The sequence below is a fragment of the Mytilus californianus genome, unplaced genomic scaffold (genome assembly GCF_021869535.1).
Source record: "Mytilus californianus isolate M0D057914Y unplaced genomic scaffold, xbMytCali1.0.p SCAF_7, whole genome shotgun sequence".
Lineage (NCBI taxonomy): Eukaryota > Metazoa > Mollusca > Bivalvia > Mytilida > Mytilidae > Mytilus > Mytilus californianus.
Genome location: NW_026262723.1, coordinates 110,728,994 through 110,750,111, shown reverse-complemented (window position 1 = coordinate 110,750,111; position 21,118 = coordinate 110,728,994). Strand labels below are relative to the sequence as shown.

At 32.6% G+C, this 21,118-nt stretch overlaps 1 protein-coding gene across 1 annotated transcript; it reads left to right on the top strand.

Moving 5' to 3' along the window:
* Positions 1-7,647: 7,647 nt before the first annotated feature.
* Positions 7,648-20,739, top strand: LOC127710045 (substance-P receptor-like). Its single transcript, XM_052215771.1, has 4 exons — positions 7,648-7,929; positions 18,075-18,176; positions 19,500-19,608; positions 20,229-20,739. The coding sequence occupies exons 1-4, from the start codon at positions 7,744-7,746 to the stop codon at positions 20,339-20,341; spliced, it is 510 nt and encodes a 169-aa protein (XP_052071731.1). The 5' UTR covers positions 7,648-7,743; the 3' UTR covers positions 20,342-20,739.
* Positions 20,740-21,118: the final 379 nt, after the last annotated feature.

Genomic DNA, 21,118 nt, shown 5'->3' with positions numbered 1-21,118 from the left:
AAGATAACGTGAGGGTACCCAAATTGCAACTATTTTGACAGTTATTTCACCCATGTTTATTTAAGATTCAGACAAAAGTTTCTATTTTGTGTATTATTTTGTAGATGTATCCTTAATTACTATAGATGTTCAGTGGTTTTCGTTTGTTGATGTGGTTCATAAGTGTTTCTCGTTTCTCGTTTTTTATATAGATTAGATCGTTGGTTTTCCTGTTTGAATGTAAATATTACTTTTTTCACGGGATTATTCATCTGTTAATATATATTGTGACTGTTTTGTGCATATTGAAATATATATTTAGCTATGTTGAAAGACGTGCATAACGGTTAATTATAAAAATACGAATTATTTAGTCTCTAAGAAAACTTGTAAGATGTCCGCTACTATTTTTTCAAAATGGGTGCAATTTGGGTACTGGGACGTTACAATATAAGTCGATAGAATTTCATAGCATGCAAATATAAAATTTATTATTACACAATATATAATCAAACATCTGTAATTTAAGAGACATATTAAGAAACAGTATAGAAAAAGGAAAGATAGGTAGAAGAAAACAAGAATGTGTCCATAGTACACGGATGTCCCACTCGCACTCATTTTTTTATATTCAGTGGACCGTGAAATTGGGGTAAAAACTCTAATTTGGCATTAAAATTAGAAAGATCTTATCATAGGGAACATGTGTACTTAGTTTCAAGTTGATTGGACTTTAACTTCATCAAAAACTACCTTGACCAAAAACTTTATCCGGAAGCGACCAAAAACTTTAACCTGAAGCGGGACAGACGGACGAACGGACGCACAGACCGAAAAACATAATGCCCCTAGGTGGGGCATAAAAATATGCATGTTTGTGTGTGTGTTTGGATAAACTACATTCAGCTTATACACATGATTAAATAAGAAACCGTTTGGTATTTTTATATAATCAAACACATTTCTAAATATTTCTTCAAATACTACCAGATGTTATAATTGGTTCGTTAGTACTTCCCAAAATTTGTTTCCGTTCTCTAACTTTATATAGCAACCAAATGTTATGAAACTTATACACAATGCTCATTTCCACAAAACACAGATCAAGTTCGAATTTGGGTGACGTCACTTTTACCGTTTTCGAGTTATGCCCCTTTATAACGTCATATGTAAGCGGGGCATCATCTGTGTCCCATGGGCACATTCTCCATTCATTTTCTTCATGATACAGATGGTGTTCTTACCTAAAACGTTATCCATTTAGGAGTGTAGGCGAACATCCGGTTTATTGATGGTTTATTAACTCATATCAAAATCCAAAATGCAATTAAAAGAGGAAGAAATTGATTTACGTGATTTAATTTCGCCCTTTCTTTCCGTTTTAGCGACAAAATAATGACAATTAAATCCAATGAGGGCATTAAGCGAACTTATGTTAATAAAATATAATAGATGAATTTTTATGTCTTCCTGAATCTCGTAGAAGTACACATAAAGGCCATTGTAATATGATCCTAATACATTCAGTCATATTAACTTCTTACAACCCTTTATTTTACAAGGACATTATTAAAATATTTGACATTAAGATGACATATATTGGACATTAAGATGACATATATTGGACTTATCGGTGTTCCCAGTGTCTGTATCAATCTGCTCAGCTCTTCATAAAATTACAAATCACGGCTTTGTGACACAATGAATGAACCGACGATGATAAGTTTGACCCGAACTTATCAAGTCATCTTCCGATTTGCTGGGGAAATAAAGAAAACGTTTGTTTCTATCATGCAAAATACAATGCTATAAATCGATCATCAAATTTTTATCATAATTATATTGTGATATCAGCTGCTGGACACAATATAAAGCTTTTTGAACTCGTTCGCTGCGCTCACGCGACAAAAAGCTTTATAAAGTGACTCGCAGCTGATATTTTACAATATCAATATGCAGACAACCTGATAATCGGTACAAACACTTTATCGGTGAACTATTAGTCCCCGAGATTATCATTAGCTCAGTAGTCCGTGCTTCGGTACAGACAACATTTATAACAAATTTTTCTGAAATTGTGCGTTCATGAATTCATAAATTATCAAGAAACTAACTTTCTACCTCTAATATTTATTTTGGCAGAAGATGAAAAACTATTAAGTGATATTTCCATTTTTCTTGAATAAACAATTTTAGAAAACAAATTAATCTTCTTTCAACATATAATATGTTAAGTAATTTCATAGTTTATAACAGTTTAGATAGAAATACATATAATTTTATCAACCAATTAAGGAGCCCTTTGAAGGACAAATTGATTACAATGGAATTATTCATAACATGATAAACAAACTAAAAAAAAAACTAATAAGACAAAATGGTTCATTAGAATAATAATTTTATTTAATGCATAAGAATGTACTTCTTTCTCTTAATCCCTATAAAATTCACCTAGGATAAGAAACAATGTGGCTCGGTGTCTTTCGCCATCTTGGATTTTGAAGTAGCAGATAACGTTGGTCTAGATCTTTGATGAAATGTCCAAATTTTGAGAGTAGTATGTAATTTATGTGCAAGACTTTTGATGTAAATATAGAAAATTGTGTGTTTTATCATAATCACGGCTGTAATTTCTCATAAACACCATATTTGTGTTTGATTATTTTTTTTTCAACTTTGCCAAATAAGGGGAGATAACTCAGATAGAGTAATTTTTATTATAGAAAGTGTTGTGAATTTACCTGTTTTAATATGTAGCAAGAAAACAAGTTCGGTGACCCCATTTTTTTCTTTTTCTTATCTGAAAGAATGTTATAAGAGCTATCTTCTCACATTATATCTTAAAATTCTATCATGTAGTTTTTTTTTATCACACAAAATTCGATCTTCCATGCATACTCTATACAAAATCTGACAATTTTGCACAACCTGTAGCGTGAAAAAAAGTCCGGTGACCCATACTTTTTATTATATTTTTAAAAAAAGCATGATAAAAACTTCATTTTGACAAATTATTAAAAAATTCTATCAATTTTGATTAAGACGCCCCAGCCACCTTAAGAGGAAAAACCGTCAACACAACTGTTATCATAATTGTTTTGTCAAGGTATTACAAAATATCTGATATTCATCTATTCCTCCATTCAACAGATACCTCACCATAGTTCTGAAAGATAGGTTCTACATGTATGCCAAACTTCTTCTTATATTCCTCTTGTTGTCTTGTATTATTGCTATTACAGAAATTGTTTAATGATGTCTTTTGAGGCCGATAAAGTTCTCTATTTTTAATTCAAAATTTTCCATATACATATTTTTATTTCGAAACCATCAAGGGAATTGTTTATTATTCAAATGAATTATTTATTATTCAAAGGTATTTCATTGGCACTAGTAATGAAAACACCTTGTTTAGCATACGATAGAAAACTAAAATCAGTATGATTTGACTTTCCTCGTGTTCTTGTTCTTTCTAGTCACATACAAAGTTGAGGTAATAAATTAGTCAAACAGCATCAGATATTGAAGCTAGCGATGGTTAACAACCTTGCCTGAAGACATTTGTTCCATACATAATTTATAACTTGTTGGTATTGACTCCTATAGTAAATACCAAAAAGAAAAGATTTATTTGTATATAGATTTCTGTAATTTGTAATCATCAGGTCAGACTGTATTGTCATTGCGACTTTTAAGGCTATGTTATCTTGTTTTGTTTTGTTTCCAAACAGAACGAAAACGTTATCTTTTTTTATCTTAAAATTGTATAGTTAAGTAACAAACTTGATATTGATGACAGATATCTTTAATGGTCCTTTTTCCTGATTCGGGATTATTCAGAGAATTTGTCATATTATAAAGTAATCTCTGTTATGTTGAACTTCGAATACAAACTTCTAGCTTAATTACTTTTGTGCCATTGGGGTGATGTATAATGTCAATATATCCCACTTTTGTGTCATTGGGGTGATGTATAATGTCAATATATCCCACTTTTGTGTCATTTGGGGTGTTGTATAATGTCAGTATATCCCACTTTTGTGTCATTGGGGTGATGTATGATGTCAATATATCCCACTTTTGTGTCATTTGGGTGTTGTATAATGTCAATATATCCCACCTTTGTGTCATTGGGGTGTTGTATAATGTCAGTATATCCCACTTTTGTGTCATTGGGGTGATGTATAATGTCAATATATCCCACTTTTGTGTCATTTGGGGTGTTGTATAATGTCAGTATATCCCACTTTTGTGTCATTGGGGTGATGTATGATGTCAATATATCCCACTTTTGTGTCATTTGGTTGTTGTATAATGTCAATATATCCCACTTTTGTGTCATTGGGGTGTTGTATGATGTCAATATATCCGACCTTTGTGTCATTTGGGTGATGTATAATGTCAATATATCCCACTTTTGTATCATTGGGGTGTTGTATAATGTCAATATATCCCACTTTTGTGTCATTGGGGGGTGATGTATGATGTCAATATATCCCACTTTTGTGTCATTGGGGTGATGTATAATGTCAATATATCCCACTTTTGTATCATTGGGGTGTTGTTAAATGTCAATATATCCCACTTTTGTGTCATTGGGGTGATGTATAATGTCAATATATTCAACTTTTGTGTCATTGGGGTGTTAAATAATGTCAATATATCCCACATTTGTGTCATTGGGGTGTTGTATAATGTCAATATATCCCAAATCTCCTCTTATTTTTATCATTTAAAAAACAGATTTAAAAAACGATGCCATGAAAAAGTTTTGGAACTAGGAAAGACACTGTAAAATTTTCATTTCATAGTCAACATTGTATTGTGTTTTACCCTTTACTATTTTTGCCCAATAGAATGACAAACAAATAAATTGTTTCTAAATAGAGTCATGATTCAAAAATGCTATCTAGATGTATTTTGGTATCTTATGTCGTTTTATTTCGGTATCATTGACAGATAACCCACAAGTCATCTTAATCATATGAATAAACATCATGCAATGAACATCATTGGGTTTTCAAATGTAACATACTTTATAAATCAACGCATATGCACATTAATTGTATTCATTTAGTTTAAATTATTATAACTTTATGCTTGTTAATTTAAAAAAGTGTTACTGTATATATTATTTGAAATTTTAGTATCTTTATTTAAGACATTTCAATATTTACATGAAGAAAAGCTTACAAAAAGAGGCGGAAGATATAAAAAGGAATAATAAAAAAATTCATGAGTCGAAAAGAAACCATGACAAAAACCATAACATAAACGAAAAAAGTAGAAAAGACAAACAACAGTCTACAGACTGAGCAACCCCACCAAAAATAGGGGGCGATTCATGTGCTCCGGAAGAGTAAGCAGATCCTGTTTTACACGTAGCACTTCTGATGTTGGACGTTTCCTTTGATCTAAAAAAAAGAAGTTGAATTTGTCTTTGCACTGACGACCTTATTTTTCCAAATGTTCTTACATTTACTATAAAATCACGGATTTGCTTACGAGTCCTTACGGATCGCCAACTCGTAGTCAATCGCAAGCATCCGTAAATAGCTCGCTGGTATCCTCAAAAACTCATCACAACTCGCAAACACTCTTAAGGGTCCGTGAAAGGAGAGGCAAATTTTTTGACATGATGATGTCAAAAATCTACTTACGATAGTCCACAGAATGATTTTCCGTAAATAACTCTTAATATTCCGTAAGTATCGAAAACCACACGCAACAACACGTAACCATCCGTAAACTGCTCACAAGAATCAGTAAATGACTCGTAACAATTCTTTTTTACGATTTGTTACGGATAGTTTATGAAGTGTTTACGGATTATTACGAGTGCTTACATATTGCTTACGATTTTATTCGGGTCCTGTTACGATGGTTTTACGGAAGGTTACGAATTATAACGAACACTTTACGTTTAGTTACGAATAATTTACGGAAAGATACGAGTTCTTTACGAATAGATACGTATACTATAAGTATTCTTACGTATTTTTTACGATTTAGGGAGAGGTATAAACGCTACAAAATGGTAAGGCTTCGTAAATACTCGTAACTTTTCGTAACAATACGTAAATAGGTCGTAACTTAGACGTAAAACCTTCAAAGAAAAGTAACATTTCCTTATATACTCGAAAAGTCCGTAAAAAAAGTCGTAAAGTTGCTCGTAGTTATCTGTGACAAATTGTAACAAATCGTGGAATTCTGCCGTAAATACATCGTAATAACTTGTAACAACTCTTAAATCGGTGGTAAAAGTGGCCAAATCGTTAGGATCCATGAATTTGTGCGATCCGTTATGACTCGTAAGAAAAATCCGTGTATGTGAAGAGGGCATTAAGCAAACAACCATCAATCGATCAAGCCCTTCTTTAAATATTTAGATATTTCTTTTTGTCAGCAAACCAATTACATATTTAACCAAACACAACATATCACTTTACACTTCATTTGTAATGTCCATCTTTCTCAGCTTTAATGACATACTTAACAACGACGTCCAGTTGCATTGATAATTGTGATCAAAATTTTGTGTCAGCAGATTTGCCGAGCGTTTCCTTATGTGAAACTTATTTTTCATCAATAACTATAGAAGAGTTACATGACGTTTTTGCTACAGATAAATGACATAGGTAGTATCCGGAATAAATTCCTAAAATATAATAATCGATTATTGACAGAATAGTTACGTATTTTTGAATAAAGACTATTACTTAGTAGATTAAAAGGCTTCTTATCAGTTGTCAGTATTATGATTGAGTGGTTTCCTCCGATATCTTATATCAAGATGAAAGGAATTTCTATGTAAACCAGATCCTTGATCAGTAGCTGACATAAAAATAACAGTACAGTGTACACTTATTGATACATGTACTCAATAATCGGTCGATTTCAAGACGAAAAGAAGGAACGTAGATCGGACAATTGGAAAAAAAAACCAGAAAATTTCACAAAGGTCGGGCCGTACAAATACCGTTGACTATAAAAGAATAAAATAATAAACACTTAGTAGTATGAGGGAATACAAATATAAGTTTACAACATATTTCAATGTCACCAAATGTGTAAAATAACTCCTCAAATATACCAGACTTATAGTTTTGTACGCCAGACGCGCGTTTTTTCTACAAAAGACTCATCAGTGACGCTCGAATCAAAAAGTAAAATTTCTCTTTATTTTTTTCAGGTTTGAAAAAAGAATAGATTTATAAACTCAATTGTTTGTTTATGAACAAAGATAAAAACAAATTATGTAGTATGATAGGAATTTTTTTATATGCTGAATATGGTTATTGAAAGTATATAAGAAAAACAAGAAATCTGCATTCACACAATAATTTTCGTTTGTTAAAGAGATAATGTTGTTAAATATCAGTTTCTCAAACATACAATTCTTGTATTAGTCGTTTGAGTACCAATCACTATTGTAAAATTCTTGAACTTATAATTGTTTGCTGATCTTTAGGTAGCTAATGTTAAAATAGCGTTTCTTTTGTTTTTACAGTTTTGTCGCTGGTTGCAAGTGTGCTCTCCCTTACATTGATTGCTTATGACCGATTTTTTGGTATCGTGTTTGCGTTGAGAGCCCATATGACGACAAGGCGAGCAAGAACATCACTTATATTCATATGGATATGTTCGGCTGGGATTGCGTCTCCAACACTTATTACAAGACAACTTAAAGTTCGAGTTTGGTCCAATCATACTGAGCAATGGTGCGACGATGTGTGGCCAACAGAGACAGAAACGATAGGAAATATGACAATGGGATCAATGCCATCTAGAACAGCCTATTATGTGTCTGTATCTGTTATACTTTATTTCTTCCCAATGTTGATAATGACAGTGGCGTACTCAATAATTATAATCAAACTCTGGTCTAGTACTATACCCGGTGAAAAGGTCGATAGGAGAATGGAAGCTCAATCTCGAACGAGAAAAAAAGTAAGTACAAAACTAATGAAGCCTAAAAAATAACGAGAATGACATGTTAGTACTAATTTTTTAATGGCTAATGGATTTGTATTTTTCTCAGATCGACAGATATGAGTAAATTTGAAAATTATGTATTTGCCATACAAGAATGCATAACAGCTAACCATCATCATTACTTTTGGTGAATTCCATTATATCACTGGAAACCAGACTAAATTCCGAAAAAAAAAATTCAACACGATATAATATATTTGTATTACTGCTAATGTTGTTATGTAGATTGTACAGAATAATATATACATTATAGCTGTCACTTAGAATCACCACTGTCTTGCAGGTTTATAGAGAGATGAAACTTTGTCATCTTTCGCGTCTCGATTTTTGTTAGTAATCTTTAACAGGTTGGGATAATATCCCAATGGATCATTATAAGTCATTTGGGTTATTATAGAAAAGATGGGATATAAATTTTCATAATTTTTCAGTGCAAAAAAATCTTAATTTTTGAATTATTTAAGCAAAACTATTGAAAAGTGCATTTGTTTAGGTCAATAGTAGCAACTTTTGGTTAGCGACTTTTCCAGAAATGAATAAGTTGCTAAATTGATCCCTCTGAAAATCAGCATCTTCAAAGATGAATGAAAGATTGGATCAAACTCATAAACAATACGGTGTTCCAAAAAATTGCTAACCGAAAGTTGTCGCTTTTATGTAATCATTTGCACTTTGCAATAACTTTCCTTGAATCCAAAAAAATAAAACAAAAACAAAAACAAAACATTTTTTTTTGCACAGTAAAATTATATCCAACTTGGTATATTATATTACATATGGGATATTATAACCCATTTGGGAGATTATTCCCAACCTGTTGAAGAGTTGTTTTTTTTTTTGCCAGGAAAATGGAATACCTTTAACAATTAACGAAAAAATTGAAAGTAAATCATACAAATATATTTCATAATATATGTTTATATAAATATATATTATTCTATATGCTGATGACACGATTATTTTTGCAGAGGGCAAATACGGTTTACAAAAAGCCTTGAATATATTTAAGCCATACTGTATATTGTTGAAATTACAAATAAATAAGTATAATGTTATACCAAGAGGACCATAAGTCGACGGTTAAACCAAAGAGACCAAAAGAATAAAAATTAAAAAAAAACCCAAAAAGGTCATAAAACACTTCACAGATAGCAACAGATTGAGTAGCACAAACCCAACCAAGAACCTGCGGTGAACTCGAGTGGTCCCACTTGGTCAGAAGTACCCACTCCACCAGCGAAATCCGTTGCGTTACTCCTGTTAAAATACGTTGCCGAGTTATAACTAGTTATATGATATCATACATTATCAAGTTAGAACATATCTCTTGTCAAATCTTAGACGTTACCAAAGTTTTTAAAAACTTAAGGTTCCAAGCTTATAACTAGGTACGACATTTTATTTATAAGCTTATTTAAGAAGATAATGACTTTATGTGTCATAATTTTAACAAGCCAAGTTCTTGAGATACACATCAGTACGTTGAGAGTGAGTTTTATCCAAAGACAATCTTTAGAGATAAAACAGAGAAAAATGAAACTGAAAAAGCATTGTTTTTTTTTATAAGATTTTAGGAGGAATAAATGACGGTGAGTTTTTACCGGTTGATATTCATTTATTTGATTTTAAGATGCAACAAGTTTTATTGTATAGATATGGTGTTTGAGATTTACAAACTTTGCAATTTCGACTAAATCTATGTGATTTCCTGTCAGAGAGTACTTAAAGCAAGGAATACTACGTCAACTATGGTCTAATAACATAAACGGTACCAATTTTTTCTGCACCAGGTTAGCGTTTGGAGATCCCCCTCCCCCTTAACCTTCCTATACTGTCGTTACAGAAATATTTGTAAAATAATGACTAAAAACTATCTGGTTAGTAATAACAACTGGGGGTATTCGTGTGAATTAAATCCAGTTGATATTTAATTTGTTCAGTCTATATATAATGAAGTTCGAATTGGATTGATTTTCCAATACCATTTTGGATACTTTAGATCGGAAGACTATTATTGACTCTAATTGAATACTGTGATAGACTTGTAATGAAGCAAATATTTTGTGACAAGTTTGTACAAAAATGGAAATCTGACATTTATCCAAGGACAACTTTAAGTGGAAATAAAAAAGAATGTTCATAAGTTATCCTGACTTTGCGTGTTTGAGAAACCTGATTAGCAAGCTGCGAAAAATATAAAATAAAACAAGGAAGTGTGGGGTATTAATCAATCAGACAGCAAAATTATGACACAGACCCACAAGACATCTAGAGGTCAACAGACAGGTGTCTTAATAAAATATTAAGCTCTTGGAGTAAGCTATGAATCGGTCCGAATTTGAATCAATTTAAATGAGAATATTAGAGATCTACTATTGACACTTGACGAATGAACAAAATGAAGTAGGGAAACATTGAGGTGTGCCGAAAGACAACCATGCACTGACCAGGTTGCTGACCTTGAACAGGCACATCAGCAAGTAGTGGGGTTTCATTAGTTCATTCTAGATCATTTTAGGTTTTAGACGACTTAAAACTAAAACCTGTGACAAACGTGACGATTCAAGTTTCCCATTTTCAACTTCCCATCCCCTAATGGTTACATAACTTCTTCTTGATAGTACGGTCTTTACTTATTTGTTTTTGTTACTGCTAGGTGTATATATGTTCACATCACACGTATTTCATTTACAGGGATCGGTTCCAAACGCAAAAATCTACGCAACCATGCCAAAAAGGAAGAACGACTGAAATCGACACTTTATTACTAGTTGGTTGGTCGTGTCTGAACTCACGATGGACATGTGTTTGCGGTCTTGCATCTTACTACACAAGAATATTCATCTGATCTATGAATATGTCAACTGTATCCCTTCTGTGACATTTTTTTACTAGAGTCTAGATTCACTAAGTGTTTAGTATATGCATATCCAGGACGTTTAGTTGTCGATTCAACTTATCTTGGAATTCATTCGATTTCCTCATCTGTTTTCTCGAATGTTTGTTTAAAAAATTGGACAAACTAGTACTGAACATTCATAAAATTCTGTTACCGTTCCCTTTTCACGAATGTGACCTACCGAATTAGACTATTTACCCCTATTTGTGACATTTTTACCTATTGTTTTTGTTTGTTTTGTTCATTCATCGTTGTCAATATAATGGAATTTGATGCGACTGTCATACAAGTGAGAGGTTTAGCTAGCTTTAAAACCAGGTTCAATCCACCATTTTCTACATAAGAAAATGCCTGTACCAAGTCAGAAATATGACAGTTGTTATCCATTCGTTTGATGTGTTTGAACTTTTGATTTTGCCATTTGATTGGGGACTTTCCTTTCTGAATTTTCCTCGGAGTTCAGTATTTTTGTGATTTTACTTTTTACCTGTTTTTTAACACATTACTTGTACACAAAACAGCTAGCTTTTGATTTTGCCATTTTATAAAGGTATTTCCGTTTTGAATTTCCTTGGAGTTCGGTATTTTTTATATTTTACTTTTTTCATCATTCAACTTAAATTTTCAATGTATGGATGATGTCCTTAATGAAGTTTGGTGAATTTGTTATTCGTATCGATTACATAGGCCTTTACATGAATTAGGGCAATAATAGATTACTGATGTTCAAATCTCTAAAATTGACTAGGAAGAGAAAACACAGGCAACAAAAAAATCTGAGGTAATGGCATAGACTCCAAAAGGAGCGAGATCGGGTGCGTCGACAGGGTCCGCGTCACTGGCTATGCATGCACCCCCCGCAATGCGAGTTCACACTTAGTCAAAATGTCACAAACATTAACAGGATACAATCGGTAAAAGTACAGATCAGACGACTATACTGGTATATAAAGATATAAGATCGCCGAACATGTTGCTAGAGAGTAAAGACATATCGTATCGGTCAACACATTCGTGATGGTGACCCTAAAAATTTTGAAGTGTCGATTTCATTAGCTCCACATCATAAGGGATACCAAAATGACGTAGGTCTGTTTCACATCACGAATTATGATTATTAGTTGAAAATAAGTCACGGTTCAGGACTAAGGATTATGATGATTTTATTTTTTTTTTATTGTAAATTTTCCTTTTGTATGCAGTTGCAATCCTGCAGCACCTGTATATAGAGTATATATTTATCGCGGTTAATAAGCTATGATAGGTCTTTTGTTTCCTTCAACATTATAATGATAGGGGGTTGCTGCACAAAAGAAAGCTATTAAACCAAGGTATCATAAATGGTAACTTTTTAATGGTAACATCTCTTCGAATGTTTTTTATTATTTTTTACGAATGCAATCATAATGTGGTTGATTGCAATGTAATATCTTTGTCACAGGTGACCACGCATATGTTTAACTTGTCGTAGCCACATCCCGTTCTCGTTTCCTCATAAATGGTATTCCCAAATGCGAGTAATAACCATATTTTAAGAGTTAAGTATTAACAGAGCAGAAACTACTGATCCTTTAACAGTTTGTGATATTGCAACTAAACAGAGCGAAATGCAATTTCTATCAGTTTAAAATGTGTTGAAAGATACTAGAAAACACTTTTGTGTAGTTTAAATGATTGTAGTAGAATTTGTATGATATGTAGGGTTAGTGAGTGTTTTAATTACTGCTGAAGACAAATCTGACAGATAATTGATCAGTTTACCAGAAAAAGTTCACTGGAGGGAGAAAGCCGGAAAATAGTTGATATATTTCTGATGAATTCCATTATAATTTTCATAATCATTCTATATTAAGTCCATGCACGGAGAGGGGTGTTATCTTGAAGAAAACATTTTCTTTGTTCGAATTCTGTCTAAATTAGAATTGAAATACAAGATTCTACAAATGTCTAACAGTGACATCAAATATCAAAGACTGTTCATTATTATGTTGGTTGGAAATCGGGTTACTGCCTAGAAACTGTTGATAAGAAGGATAAATATTATCAATAGTATTCATTCGGTCATTTAAAAACAAACTATAAATAAGAAGATGTGGTTTGAGTGCCAAATCCAAGTCACAATGTATAAACAATTAACAATTATAGGTCAGAGTACAGCCTTCAACGCGGAGCCTTGGCTCAAACCGAACAGCAAGCTATAAAGGTCCCCAAAGTGACTAGTGTAAAACAATTCAAACAGGAAAACCAACGGTCTAATCTATATAAAAAACGAGAAACACCTATGAACCACACCAACAAACGACAACCACTGAACAACAGGCTCCTGACTTAGGACAGGTGCATATAATGCAGCGGGTTTAAACGTTTTAACAGGCGCCAACCTTAGTACACATTTAAGTTGTAGTATCTGTTTGATATGTATAAAATAAAGAGATGTGGTCTGCCCATCAGACAATCTCCAACAGAGTCCAAATGAAGCAGCTTTCAGCAACTATATATTATAAGTATGGTCATTTGTAAAACATTTTTCTCAATTTGATAATGAGACAAACTATTTTCAAATATGCGGATACATATTGGTCTAATAAACTTTTTCAAGCGACAGTTGTAAACTGTATATGCAAACTGCGTATTGCGCGAGGAAAAAGGATTGAACTATATTAATACGACTTGTTTTATGAGTGATTTCAGTTTGACGAATGCATTTATAATCTACAAGAATGAAAACGTAGAAACACATTCCTTAAAATCAGAACAAGTTGACCTACCCTTTACTAAATTTTTCTTATCTTAAAAAAAAAAATGTTCGTGACAATTTCAGTAATAGCGGCCATGTTGGTTTTACAATGCTCAGAAGATACCAAGTCTAAAGTAAACCTCTGAAAGATATTGTTTAGAGAATGAGCTCGAGAATACATGTATCTTTGAAAAGAAGTTACGACGAACGTCAAACGTAAATAAAGCGAAATCATTACATTACAAAATATCACATTTGTCAGGTGGACCAAATGCACTGATTAATTCAAGACACATACTGAAAGTAAACAAAATAGAAAAATTTAATTACATATAACCAATTTATAACAAATTAATATCAAATGTCATTTCCTGTGTATAAGTGTGCATAGCATTTTCTGCAAATAACAAAAAATCTAACAGCGTTTGACGACCTTTGAAAATCTTCATGAAATGCAAATATCAAATATCAAATGGCTTCGGCAAAGCTAAATGACGCCCGCTGGCTTCACATAAGATGTAATTAAAAGACAATAGTTATTATAATGCGCTGTCTTGGAAAAAATTACGCCAAAACTAAAAATTGGATGATTATATGCATATGGATATTTTCCAACAACCAGCAACTTAATTGCTTGGAAGGAAGGACTTAATGGCATGAACATAAAATGTTTGAACTTTGAACATGTAAAAGATGATCACATTACAAGTACTAGTGTTGTGGAGGATTAAGCTGATTCACTCCAACTCTCACTCTCTATCTCTCCGATTCAGTTTCAATGTACTAATATAGACATCACCAGGATTATACTGTTATCTACTTGACAGCATTTCATTGACAAATACATTCAAGTAGATAAGAATCGAGGTAAAGTTACTAGGTTATAAACATACCTAGCTTTAAAAAAAATTGTTTTGTCAAGACTATTTATAATTACGTTTAAATTGTTTCTCATTTTGTCATAAAGTGGCCTTTTATATACATACGGTATGGGTTTTGCTCATTGTTGAAGGCCGTACAGTGACCTATATTTGATGACATCCACGTAATTTAGACTCTGGTGGATATTTGTCTTATTGACAATCAAAGCGTATTCCCTTATTTTTATACCAAGCACGAGCATACACGTAATATGCAATGAAATACAGTTAACGTTAACCTTTTTTCAAACAGAAACGACAATGCAAAAGAAACAGAAGCGTTGTATTAGGACCGTTGATTATACGTACAGATCCCTCGTTAGATAGTCGTTATTTCTTTGCCAAGTTGGATAGTGACCATCAAAATACCCCCTGTACAAAGTCTTCAAATAAATTGCACTAAACAACTTTAGTTGTTACCAACAACAACCTTTATTGGTTTAAGTTAAGTTTTAAAACAATACTCAAGACCTATGACTAAGCGACTAATTAATATAGTTAGCTCGTAAATGAAATTGCACGTTTCTGAAATCATTCCGCCGAGATTTAATCAACTGCATTTACGCTGAATAATTGACACTATCTGATTTAAATTCGCAATCAAACTCTCATGACGGTCGACATGAAGTCAATATAAAGTTTTATTTTATTGCAGAAGGAAAGTTATATTTGCTGTTTTGTTTATCATAAGTAAATTTACAGTGATTGTGAATGCTGGGAGACATGTTGCTTCTAACATATGGTTCCATCTATGGCGATTTGAACATTTATGTCTCACTAAGTATCACCTTGTTATCGGTTACATGTATCACTACGGCAAATGCAATAGGATCTGTACATTTTGATCTGTATAACCTTCATAGCAACTGATGTACCGATAGCCAGTAATGGGGTGTTGATATTGAATATTTGTTAAGAATTTGTTGCAATACCAGTCTTTCACAATGACCGTTTTAGAACCGAAACGAAAAAAAAATCATTTTAGGTCTCAAAACTCTTGTTACGTTTTATAAAAAAAAACTATTACCAAAGATTCGGGACGAATATTGATTTTGAGGAATATACCTTTCATGATTTACATAATACTCGCCGAATCTTTTTCTTGAAACACATATATGCACTTAGAAATACCCCATTTAATTACCAATCAACTTGCTTATCATGAATCGAATTAGAACCATACTTTTGTGTTATTTAAACTGGCAAAAACAAAAGCCGCTACTATAACATACGCATTTTACCAGGAATTTGTTTTTAACGATTTCCTTATAATACTTAATATTCCGATAACCTGAATTCACAAGGCACTATTTTGAAACAATCTTGTAAACCCGTTTGCTTCCACTTAAAAACAGGAATATATACAGCTATAATTATTCCATTGCCAATATTTCATCAACGACAAATAGTTATTTACGTGTAAAAATAATTCGTTTGCTGTTTTCTTCTCTTAAAATAAACGAGAATCAAAATAACAAAAGATACTTTTAGGTATTGGTATAAAACTTACAATAGCTTCAGTCTTGTTGTGGACATTGACATTTGATGAGATTGTTTACGGTTCACCACATACAATATAATAGTCTGTAAGTTTTATTCAATGCCACCCATTGAAAACATCATTAATAGGAAGGCTAGAAATGGCTTTTGTTCGTGGTAAGAAATTGCTTTGCGCGTCTTAATCTCCGTTAACAATATAGCTCAAGCCAATCGGATCTAATTTTCATCAAATGATGAGAGACACAATGTCTCCAATTCAATGAAAAGAGTTAATACAAAAATGCTTTTCGTGGGATGGTGAATTATATGAAATAAAAATACGTTACTGTGACATAGCTATTGTATAAAAAGAAAACATTAAGATCACTGCTTCAGTTAATTTCAATAGGAGTACAACAAGCACGAAACTGGTTAAATTTCCATCAAGATGATTGGACGAATGACAGCCTTGTTAGTCTAGGTCAGGGAAAGCGCTGCCTACATTTGTCTGAATTAGGCCCCAAAGGAGATTCTACTGCATTTTAGGTTTCGAGAGGATGCAAACATTAAAGTTAAGTTTTCCACTAAGCATGGGGTTTGGGAAACCTTCATTTGACAATGCATGAACAGTGCGCATTGGAACAGACCTAATTCCCGCCAAAACCCGACTCCTCCGATAAAACATACATACCAATAAAGACAAACACCGAACACATGGTCCAGATAGCCTGTCTTCACCAATAAAGACAAACACCGAACACATGATCCAGATAGCCTGTCTTAACATATAAATTGAAGGGTTCGTGTGTTATGTCGTGTCCATGATTTATGAATTGGTGATGTCTTAGTGTTAGACAAGATATATTAACCTATCTGTTAATATATGATTCAAAATCATCTGATACAACATAAACTTATTTTGACAAGCATGACTCGGCGGGTGTCGCTGTTAGGATGGAGATGCCTCCATTCCGAAGCATCTGAGGTCACCCCGCATTTTACAGGGGCTCGAGTTGCTTAGTCTCGAGTGTTCTCTACAGTACTAGTGTGTTGTAGACTGTCGTTTAGTTTGGTGATGGTGTTGTCCGTTATTTTGTCGTTTAGTTTGGTGATGGTGTTGTCCGTTATTTTGTCGTTTAGTTTGGTGATGGTGTTGTCCGTTATTTTGTCGTTTAGTTTGGTCATGGTGTTGTCCGTTATTTTGTCGTTTAGTTTGGTCATGGTGTTGTCCGTTATTTTGTCGTTTAGTTTGGTCATGGTGTTGTCCGTTATTTTGTCGTTTAGTTTGGTCATGGTGTTGTCCGTTATTTTGTCGTTTAGTTTGGTCATGGTGTTGTCCGTTTATCCGTGACTTTCCCTTGGTATATTCTGCCTCTTTTTGTACGAGGACAACATTGTGACACAACTCGATGCACATCACAAATGGATAGTGGTTAGTGTACATCCTATAGATATATATATATATATATATATATATATATATATATAAATGTAAGACTTTAATATGTGTTACTATGTTATGATAATTGGAATTTAGATAATTTTTGATAAGATTCCCAATCTTTGATCGAAATATATATTTATGTAAAAAATAATGTATTTTTTCTACATTTGTAGAGAAAATAACAACAAAATATGTCACTATATGTTTTATGAGTACAAGTATGTTGCGTCAATAATAATTTATTCTATCAATATCAATTTAATCATATATGAATATAAGTTAATGTTTTTTTGGGTTTTCTTTTTTTTGTGTTATATGATATAAGCGCTGACACTGACAGGTCATAATTATAAAACATGTATTGTATTCTTCTTTAATAGAAAAAATGCATATAAGTATTGTATGAGATGGAGAAATACAAAATAAAGAATATAAAAAACCATGTTGTGGCTTTAAACCAGTATAAGGTGCACACAAACCTTCCCGTTATACTATGTAACTCTTTATTAATTACAATGTGGGTTGTGTTTTGACATTGTAGTGTAACACATGTGTAAGGCCTGCTATTTCAATCTTTGGAAGCTATATTTGATACTCTAATAGCATTATATGTACTTTCAGGTTATTGTGATGTTAGTTGCCATATTAATTGTATTTGTTGTATGCTGGTTACCGTACCAAGTCATTTTACTCTACAGTGAACTAAGGCCAAATAGAATAAAGGTTTGTATCCTTACCACGTAAAGATCTAAAGCAGGGTTTCAGTTTAACTGTATAGCTATTTAGTTAATTAGAAAATAAATGTTTCAGACCCCCTCAGAATTAAATAGTCATCCCCTTATTGAATATGTTTAATTTTTGGTAAATAGAATTAAGAAGATATGGTATGAGTGCCAATGAGACAACTCTCCATCCAAGTCACAATATGTAAAAAGTAAACAATTATAGGTCAAAGTACGTCCTTCAACAGCAGGGTTTCAGTTTAACTGTATAGCTATTCAGTTAATTAGAAAATAAATGTTTCAGACCCCCCTCAGAATTAAATAGTCATCCCCTTATTGAATATGTTTATTTTTGCATTCAAATTCATAACATCTACAAACGTAAAAGATACGCGTGGGTCTTATTTCTTAGAAAGAAAGAAAGAAAGAAAGTGAAGCTTCCCTTTGATAATAAAATTGAGAATGGAAATGGGGAATGTGTCAAAGAGACAACAACCCGACCAAAGAGCAGAAAACAGCCGAAGGCCACCAAAGGGTCTTCAACACAGCGAGAAAGTCCCGCACAAGGAGGCGGGCTTCAGCTGGCCCCTAAACATAATGTGTTCTAGTTCAGTGAAAATGAACGTCATACTAAACTCCAAAACATATAAATGAACTAAAATTAAACATCATACAAGACTAACAAAGGCCAGAGACTCCTGACTTGGGATAGGCGCAAAAATGCGGCGGGGTTAAACATGTTTAGTGAGATCTCAACCCATACCCCTATACCTCTAGTCAATGCAGAAAAATTTTTTTTACTTGGAACAATATTTTTTTTGGGGGGGGGAGTGGGAGGGGGGGGGGGGGGTTGATATCGATTCTACCAGTGCATCGAATATCCCGAGAAATAATTCAAATTACAACTTTGGTATTATAATGTGTGCATTTTAAACTGATTACATAATAGAAGAAAAAAAGTATCACAAACATTTCTAACTTTAAGGTAAATTCAAAAAGGGGAAGTCCATAAAAACTGACAAAATCAAATGTTATCAATCAACGGAACGAGTGAAATATAACTGTTATATTCCTGAAAATAGTGGATTAAACCTGGTTTTATAGCGATCTAACCCGCCCGTGACAGTTCTACAGGTTTGAAGGTAGAGCTACACTTATGTTTCATTTCTACTACAAATAAAAGAAGTATTCTTGTTTAATTTTCAATTTTTAATTCATTTTTATCTTAGTTTGATTTATGAATAGAATAATTGTTAGGCTAAACGTTGATAACGTTAATAGAATTTATATATGTGAATTATACATTTTGTTTATTGAATTTCAGCTTGGAGATTGGTATTATGGATTAAATTTTGCAGCCTGTTGTATGTCTTACTCAAATAGTGCATTAAATCCACTCATTTATACAGGATTTAATGTAAACTTTAAGAAAGGTATATTATTTCTCACTTAAAGCACAATAAATTAATGTATGGTTGAATGATGTCTGGAGTACAATATAAAAAAGTATAAACAAAATTAACTTTAAAAAGGGGAATACATAAAAACTGACAAAATCAAACGTTAGACTATTTCAACCAATGGAACGAATGGAAAACATTTGTCATATTCCTGACTTGGGGTAGGCATTTTCAATGTTTAAACCATATTCAGTTATTGTATATTATCAATAAACAAATGACACACATTTTTTTAGAAAAGAAACTGTATCATTTTGTTTCCAATAGTTTCTAGTTTTTTTTTTTCGAGCACCGGAAGCACATCGATTACAATGAAATGAAAGTAAAGACGTCAATCTGCTATAAAGTTCAGCTCTATTAAAATCGAAACCCATCTTTTTCACATCACCCTCTTTATGTCTCTTTATAGTACTACCTATATATTTAACCTCAGTTCAAAGGTCACCTCTTAAATATGGTATATTTTATGGTTCCATTGAGGATTTTAATAAACAGTTTTGCTTTAAATGATCTGGTCCATTGTTAGCAGTTTATGTGTATTATACTTATGTTTATATATTGGTCAACTTAAACACTTAATAATTCTATTTAAGGTATAACGAATGTTTTACGACCTTTACACTGCAAAAGAAAAAAGTGGATTGACTGTCAAAGTTCTTCAGAATATGGAACGTCCAGAACAGTAGTCGTGTTAAATCAGTTTTAGCAAAGTTCAATGAATGCTTACAAAAGGAGTAGTTAGTGTATATCCATTCGTGTTAGTTGATATGTATAGTTTGTGATAAAATATCGGCAGGGTTATTAATAACCAGTATTAAGTGTACGAGATATTCATACTATTTCATCAGGTGCTGAATTTCAACTATAACCTCTGCATCCAATAAAATTAGAATGTAGATAACTACTTCTAATGTTAATGTGATTACGTATGAATCAAAGAAAACATTTAAAAGCATATCCAAAAGGTTTTAACATGTTATGAACAATTTGGACTGGGATTACTGCCATTATGTTATGCCTGTTCCTCATAATTCTTTCTTGTACTCATTAACATAATATTAATTACATGATCTCACATTCATGTATTTATGAGTCTACTCAAATGGTGAATATACCCGTCACGTATTTTAGTTCCTTCTTTCTTTCTCATGGACAATTTACAAATGTGTTCCTCTTTGTTTCTTATTCAAGTTACATTCATATGAAATACGGAGATTTGGTATGATTGCAAATGAAACAATAATCCAAGTTTTAGGTCTTCATATCATATAAGTACTTATTGCACCCCTTTGATAGCAGACGTGATCCTATATTGTTATGAATCACAGTTTATGGCCAAATTTGTAAAGATCCGACAAAATGTCATTCACTTGATAAAAATTCCACAACACCTTAGCAATAGCTGCCCTTTTCTCAGATGATATACTTCAGGTTCACACGGGAAACACTTTACTAAAAGAGAGGCGAAAAAGAGATATTTAAA